Source organism: Neovison vison, chromosome 4 (genome assembly GCF_020171115.1).
Source record: "Neovison vison isolate M4711 chromosome 4, ASM_NN_V1, whole genome shotgun sequence".
In the NCBI taxonomy this organism is placed as follows: domain Eukaryota; kingdom Metazoa; phylum Chordata; class Mammalia; order Carnivora; family Mustelidae; genus Neogale; species Neogale vison.
In genome coordinates, this window is record NC_058094.1 from 187,178,203 (window position 1) to 187,196,260 (window position 18,058).

At 40.7% G+C, this 18,058-nt stretch overlaps 2 protein-coding genes across 2 annotated transcripts in view; one reads left to right on the plus strand and one right to left on the minus strand.

Moving 5' to 3' along the window:
- Positions 1–1,327: 1,327 nt before the first annotated feature.
- Positions 1,328–4,315, minus strand: LSM5 (LSM5 homolog, U6 small nuclear RNA and mRNA degradation associated). Its single transcript, XM_044246334.1, has 5 exons — positions 4,236–4,315; positions 3,016–3,111; positions 2,724–2,751; positions 1,996–2,068; positions 1,328–1,580 (listed from the first exon to the last, which is right to left on the minus strand). Exons 1-5 carry the CDS (start codon positions 4,279–4,281, stop codon positions 1,548–1,550), a joined length of 276 nt encoding a protein of 91 aa, XP_044102269.1. The 5' UTR covers positions 4,282–4,315; the 3' UTR covers positions 1,328–1,547.
- A 6,373-nt stretch (positions 4,316–10,688) lies between these two features.
- AVL9 (AVL9 cell migration associated) overlaps positions 10,689–18,058 on the plus strand; it is a 62,342-nt gene continuing 54,972 nt past the window's right edge. The window contains exon 1 of the mRNA XM_044246335.1: positions 10,689–10,961. Coding sequence (XP_044102270.1) covers positions 10,869–10,961 — 93 coding nt within the window. The 5' untranslated portion in view covers positions 10,689–10,868. The remainder of the gene's footprint in view (positions 10,962–18,058) is intronic.

Here is an 18,058-nt window from a genome sequence, read left to right on the forward strand (position 1 = left end):
GAACCATGAGAGACTATGGACTCTGAAAAACAATCTGAGGGGTTTGAAGTGGCGGGGGGGTGGGAGGTTGGGGTACCAGGTGGTGGGTATTATAGAGGGCACGGCTTGCATGGAGCACTGGGTGTGGTGAAAAAATAATGAATACTGTTTTTCTGAAAATAAATAAATTGGGAAAAAAAAAAAAGAAATGGGCAGGGGGCACTGGGTGGCTCAGTTGTTAAGCGTCTGCCTTCAGCTCAAGTCATGATCCCGGGTCCTGGGGATCAAGCCCCACATCAGCTCCCTGCTCTGTGGGAAGCCTGTTCCCCTCTCCCACTCCCCCTGTTTGTGTTCCCCCTCTCACTGTGTCTCTCTTGCAAATAATTAAAATCTCAAAAAAAAAAAAAAATGGGCAGAAGACATGAACAGACATTTCAGCAAAAAATACATCGAAATGGCCAACAGACACATGAAAAAGTGCTCTACATCACTCGCCATCAGGGAAATACAAATCAAAATCACTGTGAGATACCACTTCACACCAGTCAGAAAGGCTAAAATTAGCCAGTCAGGAAACAACAGGTGTTGGTGAGGATGCATAGAAGGGGAACCCTCCTACATTATTGGTGGGAATGGAAACTGGTGCAGCCACTCTGGAAAACAGTATGGAGGTTCCTCAAAGTGTTGAAAATAGATCTACCCTACGATCCAGTCAACTGCAATACTGGGTATTTACCCTAAAGATACAAATGTAGTGATCTGAAGAGGCACGTGCACCCGAATGTTTATAGCAATGCCTACAATAGCCAAACTATGGAAAGAGCCTAGATGTGCATCAACAGATGAATGAATAAAGATGTGATACACACACACACACACACACACACACACACACGGAATACTATGCAGCCATGAAAACCCCGAAATCTTGCCATCTGCAATGATGTGAATGGAACTAGAGAGTATTAAGCTAAGTGAAATAAGTCAATCACAGAAAGACAATTATCATATGATCTCTCTGACATGAGGAATTTGAGAGGCAGGGCAGGTTGCAGGGGAAAGGAAAAAAATGAAACAAGATGGGACAGGGAGGGAGACAAACCATAAGAGACTCTTAATTTCAGGAAACAGCCTGAGGGTTGCTGGGGGGGGGATGGGAAGGATAGGGTGTCTGGGTGATGGGCATTGGGGAGGATATGTGCTATGGTGAGTGCTGTGAATTGTTTAAGACCGATGATTCACAGACCTGCACTCCTGAAACAAATATTATATTGTATGTTAAAATAAAAAAATAATAACTACAATCTTTGTTACACTGGTTTTTGCAGTACAAAAAATAAAATGACAGTTAATCAAAAATGCTTTTATTTTAGTCTTCAAAGAACAAACTGTTCTTCTTTTTCCAAGATAATAATGATTAACTTACAAAAATGGGCATTTACAATGCATCTTCAAAACATTTCCCTTTAACGGGAAACTTAGCTTTACAGAATCCAAACATTAAAAGATTAAAAAAAAATCTCTATCTTGTCATTATAACACAAAACAGTTAAGTCAAGGAAATCCATTCATACTTCAGGACCTTCTCCTCCAGGAACCAGCTGCATAGAAGGAAAAAGAGCTTATTAGTAACACCACCACCCACACCATCTAAAAACCCCTCCTCATCCATCAAAGCCACTCACTGTGCCTCTCTGCTCCTCCCTCACATTCCCATTTTCTCTAGGTCATTGCTTCTGTTTACAATTCCCAACATCATCAATTAATATTTAGAATCTAAACAATTCTTGGCAAACTAAAAGATTTAAAAGCCCAAGCAAACTAATCTCCAAGCCTACTGTCATTTTCAGCTCAGCTTTAGAGCCTTGATCACAGGAGCATCTTCTTCCCAACTTAAACGTCACTGGGCCATGAACACTTATTTAGTAGAGGCAAGTAATCTGTAATACCTGCCTCACAAAAAATGGGCTAACATCTAAAACAACAACAACAACAAAAACAGCTTCACTGTCTTACCATTGTTATATTATTTCCATTTAGCAAAATTTGATCTAATTTAGTGATCCTTCTTCCTTCTGGCGTGATTTCACTAAAAGAAATAAAATAGAATCAAGATAGACAATGAAAGTCAAAGTCAACATTCTAATCCCTAAAAAGTTATTCTTGAATATAAATAAATGTGAGGTCAAGCAATTCTATCTGTGGCTTTAGGGGACAAAGGTCATCCACTGGATAACCAAAAGCAACATAGTGAAATGACTGGCCTAAGATCCATACCCACTAGGGCCGATCTTCATAAAAGAAGCTGAAACTCGCCAAGGAGATCAAACATGAAATGGAATGTTTACTATTAAATCAATCTGTAATCAACCCAATTTTGAAAGCAGACACTGGTTGTGATCTTTATAACTAATATAATGGAGCCATCATTTATATTTTATGTTATAGTTAAATGCTCTCACTATCAGTACCTTGATTTGCCTGAGCCCAAACATTCTTGGCTGTTTTTAGTTTCTTTTGTGTTAAAGCTCTGTCTCCATTAACTTCCTAACAATTCATTAATAATTACATGGTAATAACTGCAGGATCCAATTTTACCAGAGTCAGTAGATAAAATTTCTATCTCTAAGGTATTTCCAACAGGCAATGTTTTCTCATAAATCATTTTAAATTCACTAATACTAAAATTAACTTAAAGAGAGATCCCCCCCCCAGCCATTTCTTTAATTTTTAATACTACTCACAATTCAGTGACATCCTCCAGTACCATATCTGAAATTTGCTGTCAAGGTTAAATATACTCTGGCTTCTACCTTTATTCAGTTTTAATTACAATGTTTAATACAATGGCTCAAATACAAAATACTTGTAATTGGCAGGAACTTTATCTTCTTTCAGTACACACACCTCTTAGAACACTATCATGCTGAGAATAAATTTTTATTATAATAATCAGCAAACACGAACTGTTGATATTCTTACTTCTGTTCTCAAATACTCAAGGAAATCCCACACCACCACTTTTCAAAAGGATACTGACAAAGTCATCAAATCCCAAAAGTGTGCCAACAATTTCTTTATCACTCTTCATCACAATATGAATTCTTGATCCTATACATTTGTCCACAAGCTCTATATATTTTTTTTAAAAAAAAAAGGAAAAGGGGGGGAAGAAAAAGATTATTTTACCTATTCACTATTTCAACAAATACTTGAGTGCTACTGGGACTTGTTACTTGCATATGGTGAAATATAAACCAGGTATTCATTCAAAAACTTTAGATCTTATAGCACATATCCCTGTTGCATAATTAACGAAAAATTTTTTTATACCACTTACCTCTCCTTTATTGAAGTTTATCACGGTTTATGATTTTATGTTATTTTAGGTTATCTAATTAACATAGGAATCCCCACCATGAGTCTAGCCCCATGAGAGCAGAGACTGTGGTTGTTTTCCCCTAACTATATCCTCAATGGTCAATGCCTGGCATACACCAAGCATTCAAAAAGAGTTTGTGGAATGAAGGAATGAAAACTTCTAAGTCACAGCCACCTCTAATAAATCAATCAACTCTTCATCGATAAAAATTTGCGAGGCACATCCGTCTTCACCAGAGATTTCTTCCTGTCACTATTTCTGTGCTCTGACAGCAGTTTGAACATCTCTTTAGCTGGCTTAGCATTACTTGGCATGACGTTTACTTGTCCAGTGTTCTAGCTCCTCCAATGGTTTGTGTGCTATGTGAAAACAATGGGTGTGATTTAAATTTGTCGAATAGTGCCCAGCCATTGTGTCTAGAGCATAGAGGCTCATTAAAAGCTGAGTAACAAAACCAGTTTCCAGATATCTCTTTTAGGCTCACCCCAGGCGCCAGAGCTTCTCTCAATAACCAGCCATACAACACGGTCTTACCTGGGGTGCTTAAATGCCAGGTGGAGGAGTGCGTGCGCTACCCATGACTGTACAGGCAAGCCCACAACAGAGAAGGCTGACGACGCATTACTAAGTGTGGACCTTTCCGGTGACGTTTGGTTGGGGAGTCACAAGTACCCGCCTCAAGGACCCCTACCACGCTGAAAACGCTTGGGCGGCCCGGGGCCACAGAGACTTGGGAGCCCAGGGACGAGCAGCGAAGGGTAAAGCACTTCCTCGACACATTTCCCCCAACACTCGGCTAAGGGCTACTTCAGCCTCAGCGCCTTAGCCCCCAAAACTTAACTTGGAACACCCCGGTCCCCAACCCCACGATTACCTAGAGGCAGCAGCTGCGACGGGTTAGTGGTAGCGTTAGCCGCCATGGCTACGCCGGAAGTGGCCTGCCCGCACCGACGTTTGCACGGCGAGTTTGAAAGAGCGCGCTTCCGCTCGACGCCCCCGCCCCACCTTTCCCGCAGCCTGGGCAGGCTCGACCAATCTGAGACCGAACGTGCGATCCAACCAGTCCACGGAGTCGCGCCCAGCCGCTTCTTTCCTGGGAAGAGTTTCTGTCCACTGAACAATGTGTAGTCTCGGCAGTTACCCGCTTTCCCCAGGCTCCGACAGACGTTAAAGATATCCTGCCTTATGAATAAAGTCTTCCTGTAGCCCAGGTTTTGCAAACCACAGCGACCTTTGAGTCGTCTTATTGCCCCCTATGAAGATGCATCTCTCCTCAAGCCAGGATCTTTCTGCAGACCAAACAGATTCATTTTTTCCGCGACCAATTTATTGTGTTGCAGTTTTGTAAAAACCATTTTTGAAAGAATCTACTCCTGGGGAGCCTGGGTGGCTCAGTAGCTTAAGCCTTCGACTCTTGCTATCAGCTTAGGTCTTGATATCAGGTTGTGGGTTCAAGTCCCTGGTTGGGCTCCACGCTAGGTGTGCAGCCTACTTAAAGAAGGAGAGACAATCTATGGCTTCTTCTAAAAGTCCAGTGAATTAAAAACCCACAACCAGCATTTTTTTTTAACTCTTCTAAGGTAGAAATTTAAAATACATTTTCTTTTTATTTCTACTACCTTATTTATCATTCTTACCTTGTCATATCTAGGAGTCTAATTTATTACAGACTACGTATTCACTTTCAACACTCACTGTCTTGTCTAACAAGCAACCAGCAGATGTCACTCTCTGTTAATGTCTTCGCACTTAGGAACCCATGCTTTTGCACTTGTTTTAAAGATTTTCTTTTTCTTTCTTTCTTTTTTTTCTTTTTCTTTTTTTTTTCTTTTTTTTTTTTTTCTTTTGACAGAGACACAGTGAGAGAGGGAACACAAGAAGGTGGAGTGGGAGAAGGAAAAGCAGGCGTCCCGCTAAGCGGGGAGCCGGATTTGGGGCTGCATCCAAGGACTCTGGGATCGTGACTTGAGCCACACAGGCGCCCTTGCACTTCTGTTTTAAAAAGAATAGAGGGGTGCCTGGATGGCTCAGTGGGTTAAGGCGCTGCCTTCGGCTCAGGTCATGATCTCAGGATCCTGGGATCGAGTCCCGCATCAGGCTCTCTGCTCAGCGGGGAAAGATTACTACCAAACATTATGTACAAGGTATATGAAATTTCGCATATAAAGCAAAAAGACCTCTTAGTTTCAGGGACCCCAGAGAACTAGAGATTTATGGTATGATTTAAGGAAATGTCAGTAAGAAGATTCAAAAGTCCTAACAGATGGCTCCTTTAGTTCTAAACTTCCTAGGGTTCAGACTTCTAAACACCAAACCAATTCTCTTTTTTGAGGTGTTTTTTGTTTGTTTGTTTGCATTTCATACTTACTGAGCACCTACTGTGTGCCTGAAAACTTACAGACACAATTAAAATTTATGACTATTGTGTGAGACAGGTGTTCAAATGGAATTCCTCATGCTCAGAGAGGTTAGATAACTTGCCCACATAGGCAGTTTGGGAAATTACACAAAGGAATTGATATATGTCTAGTCTTGGAGAGTTATAAGAACTGGATAGGCAGAAAGGGGGCAGAGTTGCCTTTCAAGCAGAGGGAACACCGTGTGCAGTTGGCATGTACCCACCACCAAACCTATTTTGTTGCACTTTTATTTTAATTATACATACTTCTTCTAACTTTGGCATAAAACTCTTCCCTCCCCAAATGTTTTCCTTTAACTCCAATCCTTAATGATCTTACATTACTGCATTTCAGATGGTCAAGCCCCAAGTTCTGGTAAAATCCTGCTCGTCCTTCAAGACCTGTTCAAATGTAACCACGTCTGTGAAGTTTCTCTGACCTGCAGACTTGGTAAGCTCTCTCATTGTTTCACAACAATATTAACAGTTCTTAAAATTCTCTCAATGTATAATTATCCTTATAGGGGGTTACCTCCCTCCCCATAGACCGTGATTTCCTCAATGTCAAGAACTTTGGTAAGCAGTAGAGTACAGCAATTACATTCATTTGTTCTAAAGTTAAGTGACTTTGGTTCATATCCTATCCCTACTTCAATTCCTTCTAGTTATTTGACCTTCAGCAAGTTATTTAACTTTCTAAGTGTCCATTTACGCACTGGAAAAAATGAGGATAATAGTATCTACTTTAGGATTGTTATGAAGATTAAATGAAATAATCCATGAAAAATGGCTAGCAGACTGACATACCCTGCCTATCCATTAAATGTAAGCTATTATTGCTTTATCTTTATTTCTTAATACTTATTAACATGATGGTTGGCTTAGAGTAGGTGCTACAAAAGCTAGCATTGCTAACTGGTTTCACATTTATCTTGTTTCATAACCAGACATAGATGAGGCAACAATTTTTTTAAAAGATTTTATTTGTGTGAGGAAAGAGAGAGCACACAAGCAGGGCAAGCAGGGGAACAGCAGGCAGAGGGAGAAACAGGCTCCCCACTGAGCAAGGACCCTGGGATCATGACCTGAATCAAAGGCGGATGCTTAATCAACTGAGCAAAGCATCCCTTTACTTTCTTTTGATGCACTGTGCCTATCACAGTTCCAGGTGTATTGTAGGGTCTAATGTTCTTTAAATTGATTCTCACTATTTATTCATCCTCATCAATATTCTCCTTAATCTTCATAAGATTCTAAAGACTAAATAATGCCAAATTTGTTTGTAAAGCCCTTTTCTTTTCCTGGTTTTCTTTTCTATTTCTATTCTTGTTTTATTTTCACCACACCATAATAAGAGTAGGGACCAAATTCAAAGCACTCTCGCTACTTAATAGACTTTAAAATTCAGGAAAAATATAATTTCAGAAAGTCAATACTTTGTTTTCCATTAGCAATTTTCAATACTATTGATAAAGAAGTAAGTCTCTAAACTCTGAAAAAGGAGATATAGTTCATTGACACAGTAGAGTTAATGGGGATTGCACAGAGTGGTTTTATTTTATCACATTCTCTCCTGAGGCAAGATAGAAAAAGAAACAACAGTCCAATTCCAGATGGAGAATTTTTAATGAACTTGAAAACATGTCATTGCTCTGTGTCTCCAGGGTTTTTCTCCCCTTAGCTTTTACTTACAGAGCTGACATAAAATAGAATCTATAATTCATCATAAAATATAGGTAACTTGAAGAGGCTCTTCAATTTATTATGTGTTCAGAGAAGCACTTCTAATTTTTTCCCTGGTGGTAAATGTCATCATAAAAATACATGCAAAAGCTTCCTTTCAATATAAAGTTCAGAAAATATTCTGTTATCTCAAATTATTTACAATCTTGGTAATCTTCCAACATGTAAAATAAGGAGAAATTTCTATTTTTTTTCCTCAATAGCTATTTGTCCTTAAAGACAATATCTTGTTCGTGAATTTATTCTATATTAATACAGTTCATTTAAAAAAACAATGTAAGGGGCACCTGGGTGGCTCAGTCAACTAAGAGTCTTTTTTCAGCTCAGGCCATGATCCTGGGATCAAGCCCCATGTCAGGTTCCCTGCTCGGTGGGGAATCTGCTTCTCCCTCTCCCCACCTCTTGCTTGTGCTCTCTCTTGCTATCTCTTTCTCAAATAAATAAATAAAATGTTTTTAAAACAAAAACAATGTAAAGATTGTCATTCTAAACTGTTAAGTGACCAGCCTATATATTTAGAGATGGAAAATTTTCTGGAAATTTCCTTGTTTACTTTCTCTCCCAGTTTTCCTGATAACATACTTTTCAAGCATTTGAGCAACATAATAGTTATGAATAAGATTTAATCTTAGATGGAAGGACTAGGATGCAAAGCATTATAGATTTTTGTAGAGCTATAACAGAGGGGCACCTGGGTGGCTCAGTGGGTTAAAGCCTCGGCCTTCAGCTCAGGTCATGATCTCAGGGTCCTGGGATCAAGCCCCACATCAGGCTCTCTGCTCAGTGGGGAGCCTGCTTCCCTTCCTCTCTCTCTCTGCCTGCTTGTGATCTCTTTCTGTCAAATGAATAAATAAAATCTTTTAAAAAAAAAAGAAAAAGAAAAGCTGTAACTGAGTTTCCTGCACAATGCATTAAGTAATTCAACGTAGATATAAAGTTCTTTTAAAGAGATTTGTGAAGAAGCTCTATGACATTGATGTAGCCAAGGTCAACACCTTAATCAGGCCTGATGGAGAGAAGAAGGCATACGTTCGGCTGGCCCCTGACTATGATGCTTTGGATGTTGCCAACAAAATTGGGATCATCTAAACTGAGTCCAGCTGGCTAAATCTAAATACAGTTTTATCATGATAAAAAAAAGTAATTTAAAAAAAGGGGGGGGCGCCTGGGTGGCTCAGTGGGTTAAGACACTGCCTTCGGCTCAGGTCATGATCTCAGGGTCCTGGGATCGAGTCCCGCATCAGGCTCTCTGCTCAGCGGGGAGCCTGCTTCCTCCTCTCTCTCTGCCTGCCTCTCTGCCTACTTGTAATCTCTCTCTGTCAAATAAATAAATAAAATCTTTAAAAAAAAAAAGAAAAAGAAAACATTACTAATAATTTAAAAAAAAGAGAGAGAGATTTTTACTTGACAGGGAAAGAGAGAGCACAAGCGGGGGAACAGCAGAGGGAGAGGGAGAAGCAAGTTCCCCGCTGAGCAGGGAGTGGGTGCTGGGCTAGATCCCAGGACTTTGGGATCAAGACCTGAGCAGAAGGCAGATACTTAACTGACTGAGCCACCCCAAAACCCTACCCTTAAATCTTTTAAAAAAGACTGTTCTATTAGACTTTAATTTGGGGTATGCCAATTGTGGAAAATATTGAAGCAGGTGGAAAAGAACTGTAAGATATTCTGCATGGAGGGGGGGTGCAGGGGGGGGTGCCTGGGTGGCTCAGTGGATTAAAGCCTCTGCTTTCAGCTCAGGTCATGATCTCAGGGTCCTGGGATCGAGTCCCGCATCAGGCTCTCTGCTCAGCGGGGAGCCTGCTTCCTCCTCTCTCTCTGCCTGCCTCTCTGCCTACTTGTGATCTCTGTCTGTCAAATAAATAAATAAAATCTTTAAAAAAAAAGATATTCTGCATGCAGGGAATACTATAATTTCACACGCAGTTCTGAACCAACACCAAGAATTCCCTAATATAGTAAGGAAATGGTAGAAACACCTTGGAAGATTTCTACAGTATTTTTATTAGCATTAACACACTCCTGCTGAATCATAGAAGCTAAATTCATTTATAGGAAGCCTACTGGTTTTCTCAGCTATACTTCAATTAGAATGCAAGTCCTTAAATTACAAGGCCAGGAGTGTAAAATAACACCTGCTAAGGTTGTCTAAACTAAGAGGCAACTGGTAATGGTAAACTTCACAGCCAATTATTGCAGTAATCTCGAATTCTATTTGAAGCAAGCACCTATCCTTTAGTCTTTAAAAATAAAATTGTAGGGGCACGTGGGTGGCTCAGTGGGTTAAAGCCTCTGCCTTCAGCTCAGGTCATGGTCCCGGGGTTCTGGGATCGACCTCCACGTCAGGGCTCTCTGCTTAGCAGGGAGCCAGCTTCCTTCTCTCTCTCTCTCTCTCTTCCTGCCTCTCTGCCTATTTGTGATCTGTCAAATAAATAAATATTTTTTAAAAAATTGTAGTACAATCAGTTAGGACATTAGATATACTGGTGACAACAGACCACGTATATTTTTTACTGACCAGAGTACTAAAGCCAGAAAAAAGATAAAATGAAAATAATATATATATATTTAAACTTCGGAATCAGAACAGTCATTTACAGGTCTCCTTGTAAACTTCCTTTATTGTCGAGGATATTTTACTGCAGGCCTTGAGAGGCTTCCAGTCTCCTATACATAATACTTAAATAAGAAAGAAAAAAAAAAAAAACAGAACGAAGCAAAAGAAAAAAACCTGGAGAAGCAAGTAATTTAAAGGTTGAATACGCAGTTATAGAGCCCCATCAATATGACTCCCTGTTACCGAAGCCGGAGAGGCGAAGGAAATGAATGAAGAAATTGGATAAGAGAGTGAACGAGAAGAAAAGACGTTAAAAAAAGGAGGAAAGCTAAAGAAAGTGGACTGAAGGGGCGGAGATTTTAAAGAGGAAAAAGAGAGTGCAAAGGGTTGAGAAAAGCGTGTTAAGGTCGCACGGAAAAGGGAGGAGACAGAGGTGCCCGGTGGCCCCGCAGGCCCCGCCCCCGCTCCATGCCCTCCCCTCTCGGGCCCCGCCCCACACCCAGGCCCCGCCCCGTCAGGTTCCCTCTCGGGCCTGCCCCGCCCCCTCGTCGCCGGCGGCGGCCGCTGCATCAGGTGACAGCCCGGAAGCAGCGGAAGCGGATGAGGGTAGCGCGGCCGCGGCCCTGGGGGGGCGGCACGGAGCTGCGGGAGCCTCGGCCTCCTCCGGGCCGCCTGCGCGGCCCTCATGCGGCGCCCTCGCTGACACCTGAAACCCGCCGCTCGCCGTCCTCCTGGGGACCGCGGGGTTCGCCGGGCCCGCCGCCCTTGGCGGTTGAAGTCGGCGGCTTGCGGGCCCGCGGCGGCCGCCCATGGAGAAGGCCGGGCGGGGAGGCGATGGCGCCCCCCGGGGGCCCGTACTGCACATCGTGGTGGTCGGCTTTCATCACAAGAAGGGCTGCCAGGTGAGGAGGGGGGTTCGAATCCGCCCCCGGCCGTTCGTGCGGTCGCGCGCAGCTGGTGCCCTCTCCGCTCAGCTCGGTTTGGTGCTGCCTTAAGCGCCCTCGGCCCTTCTGAACTTCACACCTGCTCCTCGCACTCGGCGCACCTGAGGCGCATTCCCCACACTCCCTTCTTTCTCCTGCCCCCGAAATTGTTTTGAGCAGCGGAGGAGTTCTGTGTTGGTATTGTTGGGTTGGTAGGTGTTCAGGCTCCTTGGTGGAGTGGGAGGATGAATCGAAGGTCAGCCCCACTCAGTTCCTCATTCATCTGAGCCTCCATTGACTTTCCGGGTGTCCACCTATAATGGGAGCCTTTACAAGAATTCAGCACTTGGGCTTCGTTTTCAAGGTAATGAGCTCAGTGGGCTTCCACACAAATGTTTAGGGTTGGTTGAAGCACAGGCGGCGCCGTGGGAAAATCCACTTCCTTTGTTTATCTGTGGAAGCCCTAGAATCCGTCCTGTTTGGGTGGTGTATTGACTCCTCCCCCCCTTCCCACTGGGCCTTGGTTTTGCTATTTGATCTCGTCCAAATCTTGCCTTTTGGTGAGAAATTGACCTTTCCAGTTCAGTTGCGGTAAGAGATGGTATATTTACTGGGCAGAGGAGTGTGCAAATACAAAGTCATTTTTGTCACGCTTCTTCACTGAAATAGTGAACGGGAACAATGGGACGTTTGCAGTATATACATTGGAGGTAGGAGAACAAAACAGAAACGGAATTATTTCATGAGCCCAAACGCTGGAAGGCAATGATGTCATAATGTGCTAGCGAACAGGAAATTGAAATGTGTTAAAAATACTGACTGCCACTACTAGGTAATGTAGCATTTCATTTCTTGCGTTTCACAGAAAACAAAACATTTTAGAAGACTTTTGCTGGCAAAATTTAAATTCGTTAGATGATGGTAACAGGGAAGTGGAGTGAATAGATGTTTGTGATTGTATATATTCTAACCTTTGCTTAACTTTGTAGTATGGTATTTTGTTCCTTGTCTCTCAGGGGAAAATGGCATAGAAAGACACCGAGGAGAAAGTGGCATTATTTAGTGTGGTGTTAAAAAAAATTCCAAGTAGCAGCAGTAGAGTATATGTTTTTAAAACATGGCCTTATATTTAGAAGAGGGTGGATATTTAAGATTGTATCTTGGCATGCAAACACCGGGTTCATTAGATTTTTAATACTTCTAAAATTTTTAATTTGATTAATGTAGTGTTATATTAGTTTTAGGTGTCCAATACAGTGATTTCCACAATTCTCTACATTACTCAGTGCTCACCAACATAGGTGTGTTCTTAATCCCCTTCACCTGTTTCACCCATCCCCCCCACTCACGTTCCCTCTGAAGCCACCAGTTTGTTCTCGGTAGGTAAGAGTCTGAGCTTTTGTTTTTTGTTTTTTCTTCTTTTGGGTTTGATTATTTTTTTCCTTGTTTATTTCTTTTTGTTCTTAAAGATTTTTCGTACTTTAAAACTTCACATCTTTGATCTTAATTATCATTTTATAACTCATTTTGGATATGGGTGAAGTAACTGAAACTTGGAGGAAGTAAATTGATCTTGCTGATGTCACACTGCAGAACAATCCTGGAGTCAGATGTGGAATTGCTTCTGCCATCAGTGTATTCATTCCGCTGAGCTGTATGGCATTTAGGAGTCTTTTAGGATAAAGAAGTAGGGGCCCACTTCCAAACCAAACTGGGACTTTTAAAAAAAAAAGAAGAAAGGGGCACTTGGGTGGCTGAGTTGGTTAAGCGACTGCCTTCAGCTCAGGTTATGATCCTGGAGTCCCAGGATCCAGTCCCAGTCCCAGAATCAAGTCCCAAATTGGGTTCGTTGAAGGTCCCTGCTCAGCAGGGAGCTGGCTTCTTCCTCTGACCCTCCTGCCCCATGCTCTCTCTCTTTCTCATATAAACAAAATCTAAAAAACAGGAAGGAAATATTGGTAAGAGAGAGAATAAAATCTTTTATATTTTGCTGTCATGTAAATTCAGGATTATGTTTTATACAGTTTTATTGTCAATATATTGCTTATATTCCCAGAAAGAAAAATGATTTTAGGAAACAAATGTGGTGGTGTTGCTTAGAGATTAAAGAAAACTTAACAACAGATTGTAAAATGAAGGAGGCACTTTCAGCTGAAGTAGCACTGCTGGATGCCATGGCATTTCACTGGATTTGTTAGGCTTTTGGTTTCAGCATTGAGGTAAAGACTGCTGGTTTTATTAAATTAACACTGTTCTGGGAATCGGGAGACCTGGATGACGTTCTGGCCTCACAGCTCCCATGACCTCGAGCAAGTCCAAATCGCTTAGTTTTGCTGTACCTCATTTTCCTCTACCAGATTTCTTCATGACAATTTTAGAGCTGGCATGGGTCCCTAGAGTTCATTCTTCTCTCATCTCCCTTCAATTTACAGATGAGTAAACTGAAACCCAAAAACATTAAGCAACTTAAGAACACTTAGCTAGTTTGGTGCTGTCAGAAGAACCAGAACTGGACAATAGTTAAAGCAATAAAAACATTTTATTCAGGAGAGCTTTTTTAATAGGGGAAAAGAGACCTCATTATAGAACTGGGACACCTGGGTGGCTCAGTCGGCTAAGTGTCTGCCTTCTGCTCAGGTCATGATTCTAGGGCCCCTGAAATGGAGTCCCACACGGGGCTCTTAGCTCAACTCTGAATACGAGGAAAAGGAGATATTTATGGCCAAAGAGTAGAGTTGGAGGGTCAGTGGATGGGAAATTCCTGTATCAGGAGTAAAGGGTGTTTCTAGCTATACCTAGCTAAAAGGATTCATGCTAAAATTAGATAATGCGGAGAACAAGGAAGCCCAACAAGTGAGGCCCTATTTAAGAAGAGAGTTCCAAGGAGCCTAAGGAAATTTGGGTTAAGGAGAGACTCAGCCATAACACTGAAACCCAGATGTCCCTAGTCTTTGTAATCAATTTTATCTCTTCTAATAGCACTTTTAGGTTGTAAGCGCTTAGTAGAAAGGAAAAAGGAAAAATATATGCTTGCATTTTTTTTGGTAATGCACATGATATTCACAAAGACCAGGGCAATGATTTTTTAATAAATATACTTGTTGAGTAGAGTAGTGTCTGTTCATCTGGGTTGCTGATAGAGTGGAAGAAAATATAAAGGAGTCTGCCACAGTGCACTGAAAGATGAGAAATCTAGCATAGGTTCTTCTCTTTACTTTTCTTTAAAGTTTTAAATTTTAACTCCAGTGTAATTAATACACAGTGTTATATTAGTTTCGGATTTACAGTATAGCGAAATCCCCGTCACCTATTTTATCCACCTACCCACCCACCCACCTCCACTTTGGTAACCATCAGTTTGTTCTTTACAATAGAGTCTCTTTCTTGTTTTGTCTTTTTTTCCCCTTTGTTTTGTTTCTTAAATTCCACATATGAGGGACGCCTGGGTGGCCCAGTGGGTTAAAGCCTCTGCTTTCGGCTCAGGTCATGGTCTCAGGGTCCTGGGATCAAGCCCTGCATCGTGCTCTCTGCTCAGCGGGGAGCCTGCTTCCTCCTCTCTTTCTGCCTGCCTCTCTGCCTACTTGTGATCTCTGTCAAATAAATAAAATCTTTAAAAAAAAATTCCACATATGAGTGAAATCTTATAGTATTTGTTTTTCTCAGTCTGATTTCACTTATTATCATTATATACTTAGCTCCATCCATTTTTGCAAATGGCACAATATCATTCTTTTTTATTGCTAAATAGTATTCCATTATGTATGTACCACATATGTATGTACCACACACATATGTACAACATTATGTATGTATGTATGTATGTACCACATTTTCTTCCGTTCATCTATCAATATTGCTTCCATAATTTGGTTGTTGTAATGCTGCGATTAACATAGGTGTACAAATACTTTTCAAATTAGTGTTTTTGTGTTCTTTGGGTAAATACCCAGTAATGTGATTACTAAATCATATGGTAGTTCTATTTTTAATTTTTTGAGGAAGCGCTATACTGTTTTCAGTGACCGTGCCAGTTTGCATTCCCAATAGGTTATTTTCTTACTGCTGACTGAAAGAATGCAGCTCTTAAAAAATTACACTTACCTCTCGTATAGCAGAAAATGAAAACCTAAGAACTTTCTTTTGCAAATCAAATAAGAATTTGCGGGCGCCTGGGTGGCTCAGTGGGTTAAGCCGCTGCCTTCGGCTCAGGTCATGATCTCAGGGTACTGGGATCGAGTCCCGCATCGGGCTCTCTGCTCAGCAGGGAACCTGCTTCCCTCTCTCTCTCTCTGCCTGCCTCTCCGTCTACTTGTGATTTCTCTCTGTCAAATAAATAAATAAAATCTTTAAAAAAAAAAAAAAAGAATTTGCTATATATAGTCAAAGTCAAAATGCACTGTGAGTAAAAAGGTGATTTTTAGATTTATATTGAGTATTCTCTAGCTTTTATAAGAGTCACACATTTTAGTAGAACTTCTATTTCTTAGGAAAATTTTGGCTTACTAGTAATCTTCTGTGAATTTTCTTTTATTCCTCTAATGAAGATTTGTTGGATAGGTGACAAGATGATTTCTGGAATCTAAAGAGAGTTAAGGTTGGGTGAGTGTATAAACTAAAAAACCTTCATTGGAAACCCTCTGTGGTATAGCCAGGTTGGGTGTAGGGAATGGTAACACAGTCCACTCAGACAACAGAACTGACAGGTCAGTTCAGTCAAACACAATGAAACTTTTGCCAGATACCTAATTTGTCCAATAGATGTGTAATAGTATTGGAAAAGATAGGAATCTAGTTCAGCTATATTTTTTTCATTTTTGATTGCCCTTCCTTTTGTCTTATTTTTATAGAAGAGAACATTGTTGATTTTGCCAGATGGAAAAGTATTCTTTAAAAAAAGTGTACTAAAATTTCCAAGTATATGTTATATTTGTTCTTGAGGATTTTCCTCACTTCTGCACATCAGTGTCTTTATTTTTTATTTTTTAAGGTTTTTTGTCTTTGTTTGGAATCTCTACACTCAACATGGGACTTGAACTCTCAACCCTGAGATCAAGAGTCAAATGCTGGGGCGCCTGGGTGGCTCAGTGGGTTAATAAGCCTCTGCCTTCGGCTCAGGTCATCATCTCAGGGTCCTGGGATGGGTCCCTGCTCCACAGGGAGCCTGCTTCCCCCTCTCTCTCTGCCTGTCTCTCTGCCTACTTGTGATGTCTCTCTCTCTGTCAAATAAATAAAATCTAAAAAACAAACAAAAAAAGTCAAATGCTCTTCTAACTGAGCCAGCCAGGTACCCCTCAGTGTCATTTTAGATGTCCTACAACTCTGCTTTCTTAATCCTTCAAAATCCAATTGTTTTGGAAAGTGAGGGCATTACATGCATTCTTAGAATGTTCTAGAGACTGCTGTTTCTTTAATCAACATATCAAGTTTTTCAGAGGCTCTAATAATGTAAGATTTCTCCCAGGATGGGTTAATCAGCCACTTTATTCTCCAGTTTAAGATTTTACTACAGGTGTAAAGGATTTAAAGTGCATGGCTCATTGAATTGTGATTCTGACTTCAGATTATTTTAGGCTGTGTAAGTGTGCTTTGTTAAACTACTCTTTCAAGTATTCAGAATGCTGTTGGTCGTGTTGATCACTTCTTTCATGGTGATTATTGCATGGAGATTATTCATGGTGAAAATTCCCATACTCAGTTGTGGATAGTAATTTTTACATTGAAGTGCACTGAAGTAAAACTTTGTTTAAAAATAATGCCTTTTAGCAGTCTGCTGGGTTAATAAGCATGATAACTTAACATGGGAGGATGTACTAAATCTTCGTAGATGCTTCTGTTATAAAGGTGCTCAGTAGTGATACGATAAGGAAGTCGGGTAGTTTCATGTGAACCACAAGGTTAAAGCATCTTCTAATACAGTTGTGTTGAAGATCCCCAAACTAGACATAGAAGATGATCATTCATCTTGTTTCTTGCATCTTTCCGCCTTTCAGGTCTTCAGATGTATCTTTTTTTTTTTTTTTTTTTTTTTTAAGATTTCATTTATTTGTTTGACAGAAAGAGGGAGAGAGAGAGCACAAGCAGGGGGAGCAGCAGGAAGAGGGAGAACCAGGCTCTCTGTTGAGTGGCTAGCCCAATATGGACTTGAACCCAGGACCTTGGGATCATGACCTGAGCCTCAAGCAGGTGCTTAACCAACCGAGCCACCCAGGCTCCCCTCTTTAGATGTATCTTAACGAAAAATTCTTTAAGTGAAAATGAACATCTAAGTTTATCACTTGATCATTTTTTCACCTGGATTTGTGGGAGTGATTTCTTTTGTAGGTTAACAGGTTAGTTTCTAGTGATGATTATTCTGGTTTATTGATACACTTAGCATTTAGATCATTTTAAGTGAAAGTACTAACCTGACATTTAAAATAGTTTTGAACTATTTATCCATTCCAACTCTTTTGCTGAACTTTTTTTTTATTTTTAATTTCTCATTTGGCAAAGGACTCTTCTTACCCCCTCCTTTTTTTTTTTTTTTTTAAAGGACTCGTCTTCCTTAAAAGCTCACCTGCAATACCTTGGGGGGGGGCGATAATAAAAAAACAAAAACTTTTTGATGTGGTGTAATTTATGGACACCTTATCTGTAGTAGTTTGTTACAGATTATGTGTTCCAGACTTTTGTTCCTTATTTGTAGTGGTAAATATGAAAAATGTATTTGTCAGATTAGCATGACTTTTGGCAAAATAATCAAATAAATATCAAACTTTTAGGTTCTTTCAAAAATAAATTAGAACTTTTTTTTTTTTTTTTTTTTTAGAGAGGGAGGGCCTGAGGGAGAAGGAGAAAGAGAATCTCAAGCATACTCCATGCCAAGCACAGAGCCTGACCCAGGGCTTGATCGCACAACCCTGAAATCATGTTCTGAGCCGAAATCAAGGGTTGGATACTTAATGGACTGAGCCAGCCAGGCACCCCGGATTGGAACTTTTTAAAACACCAACATGAATAGGGAATTGTTATTTTTCAAAGTGGTACCATAAAAAGTTGGAATTATTACTTGACTTTTTTACCACTGTTCTGATAGA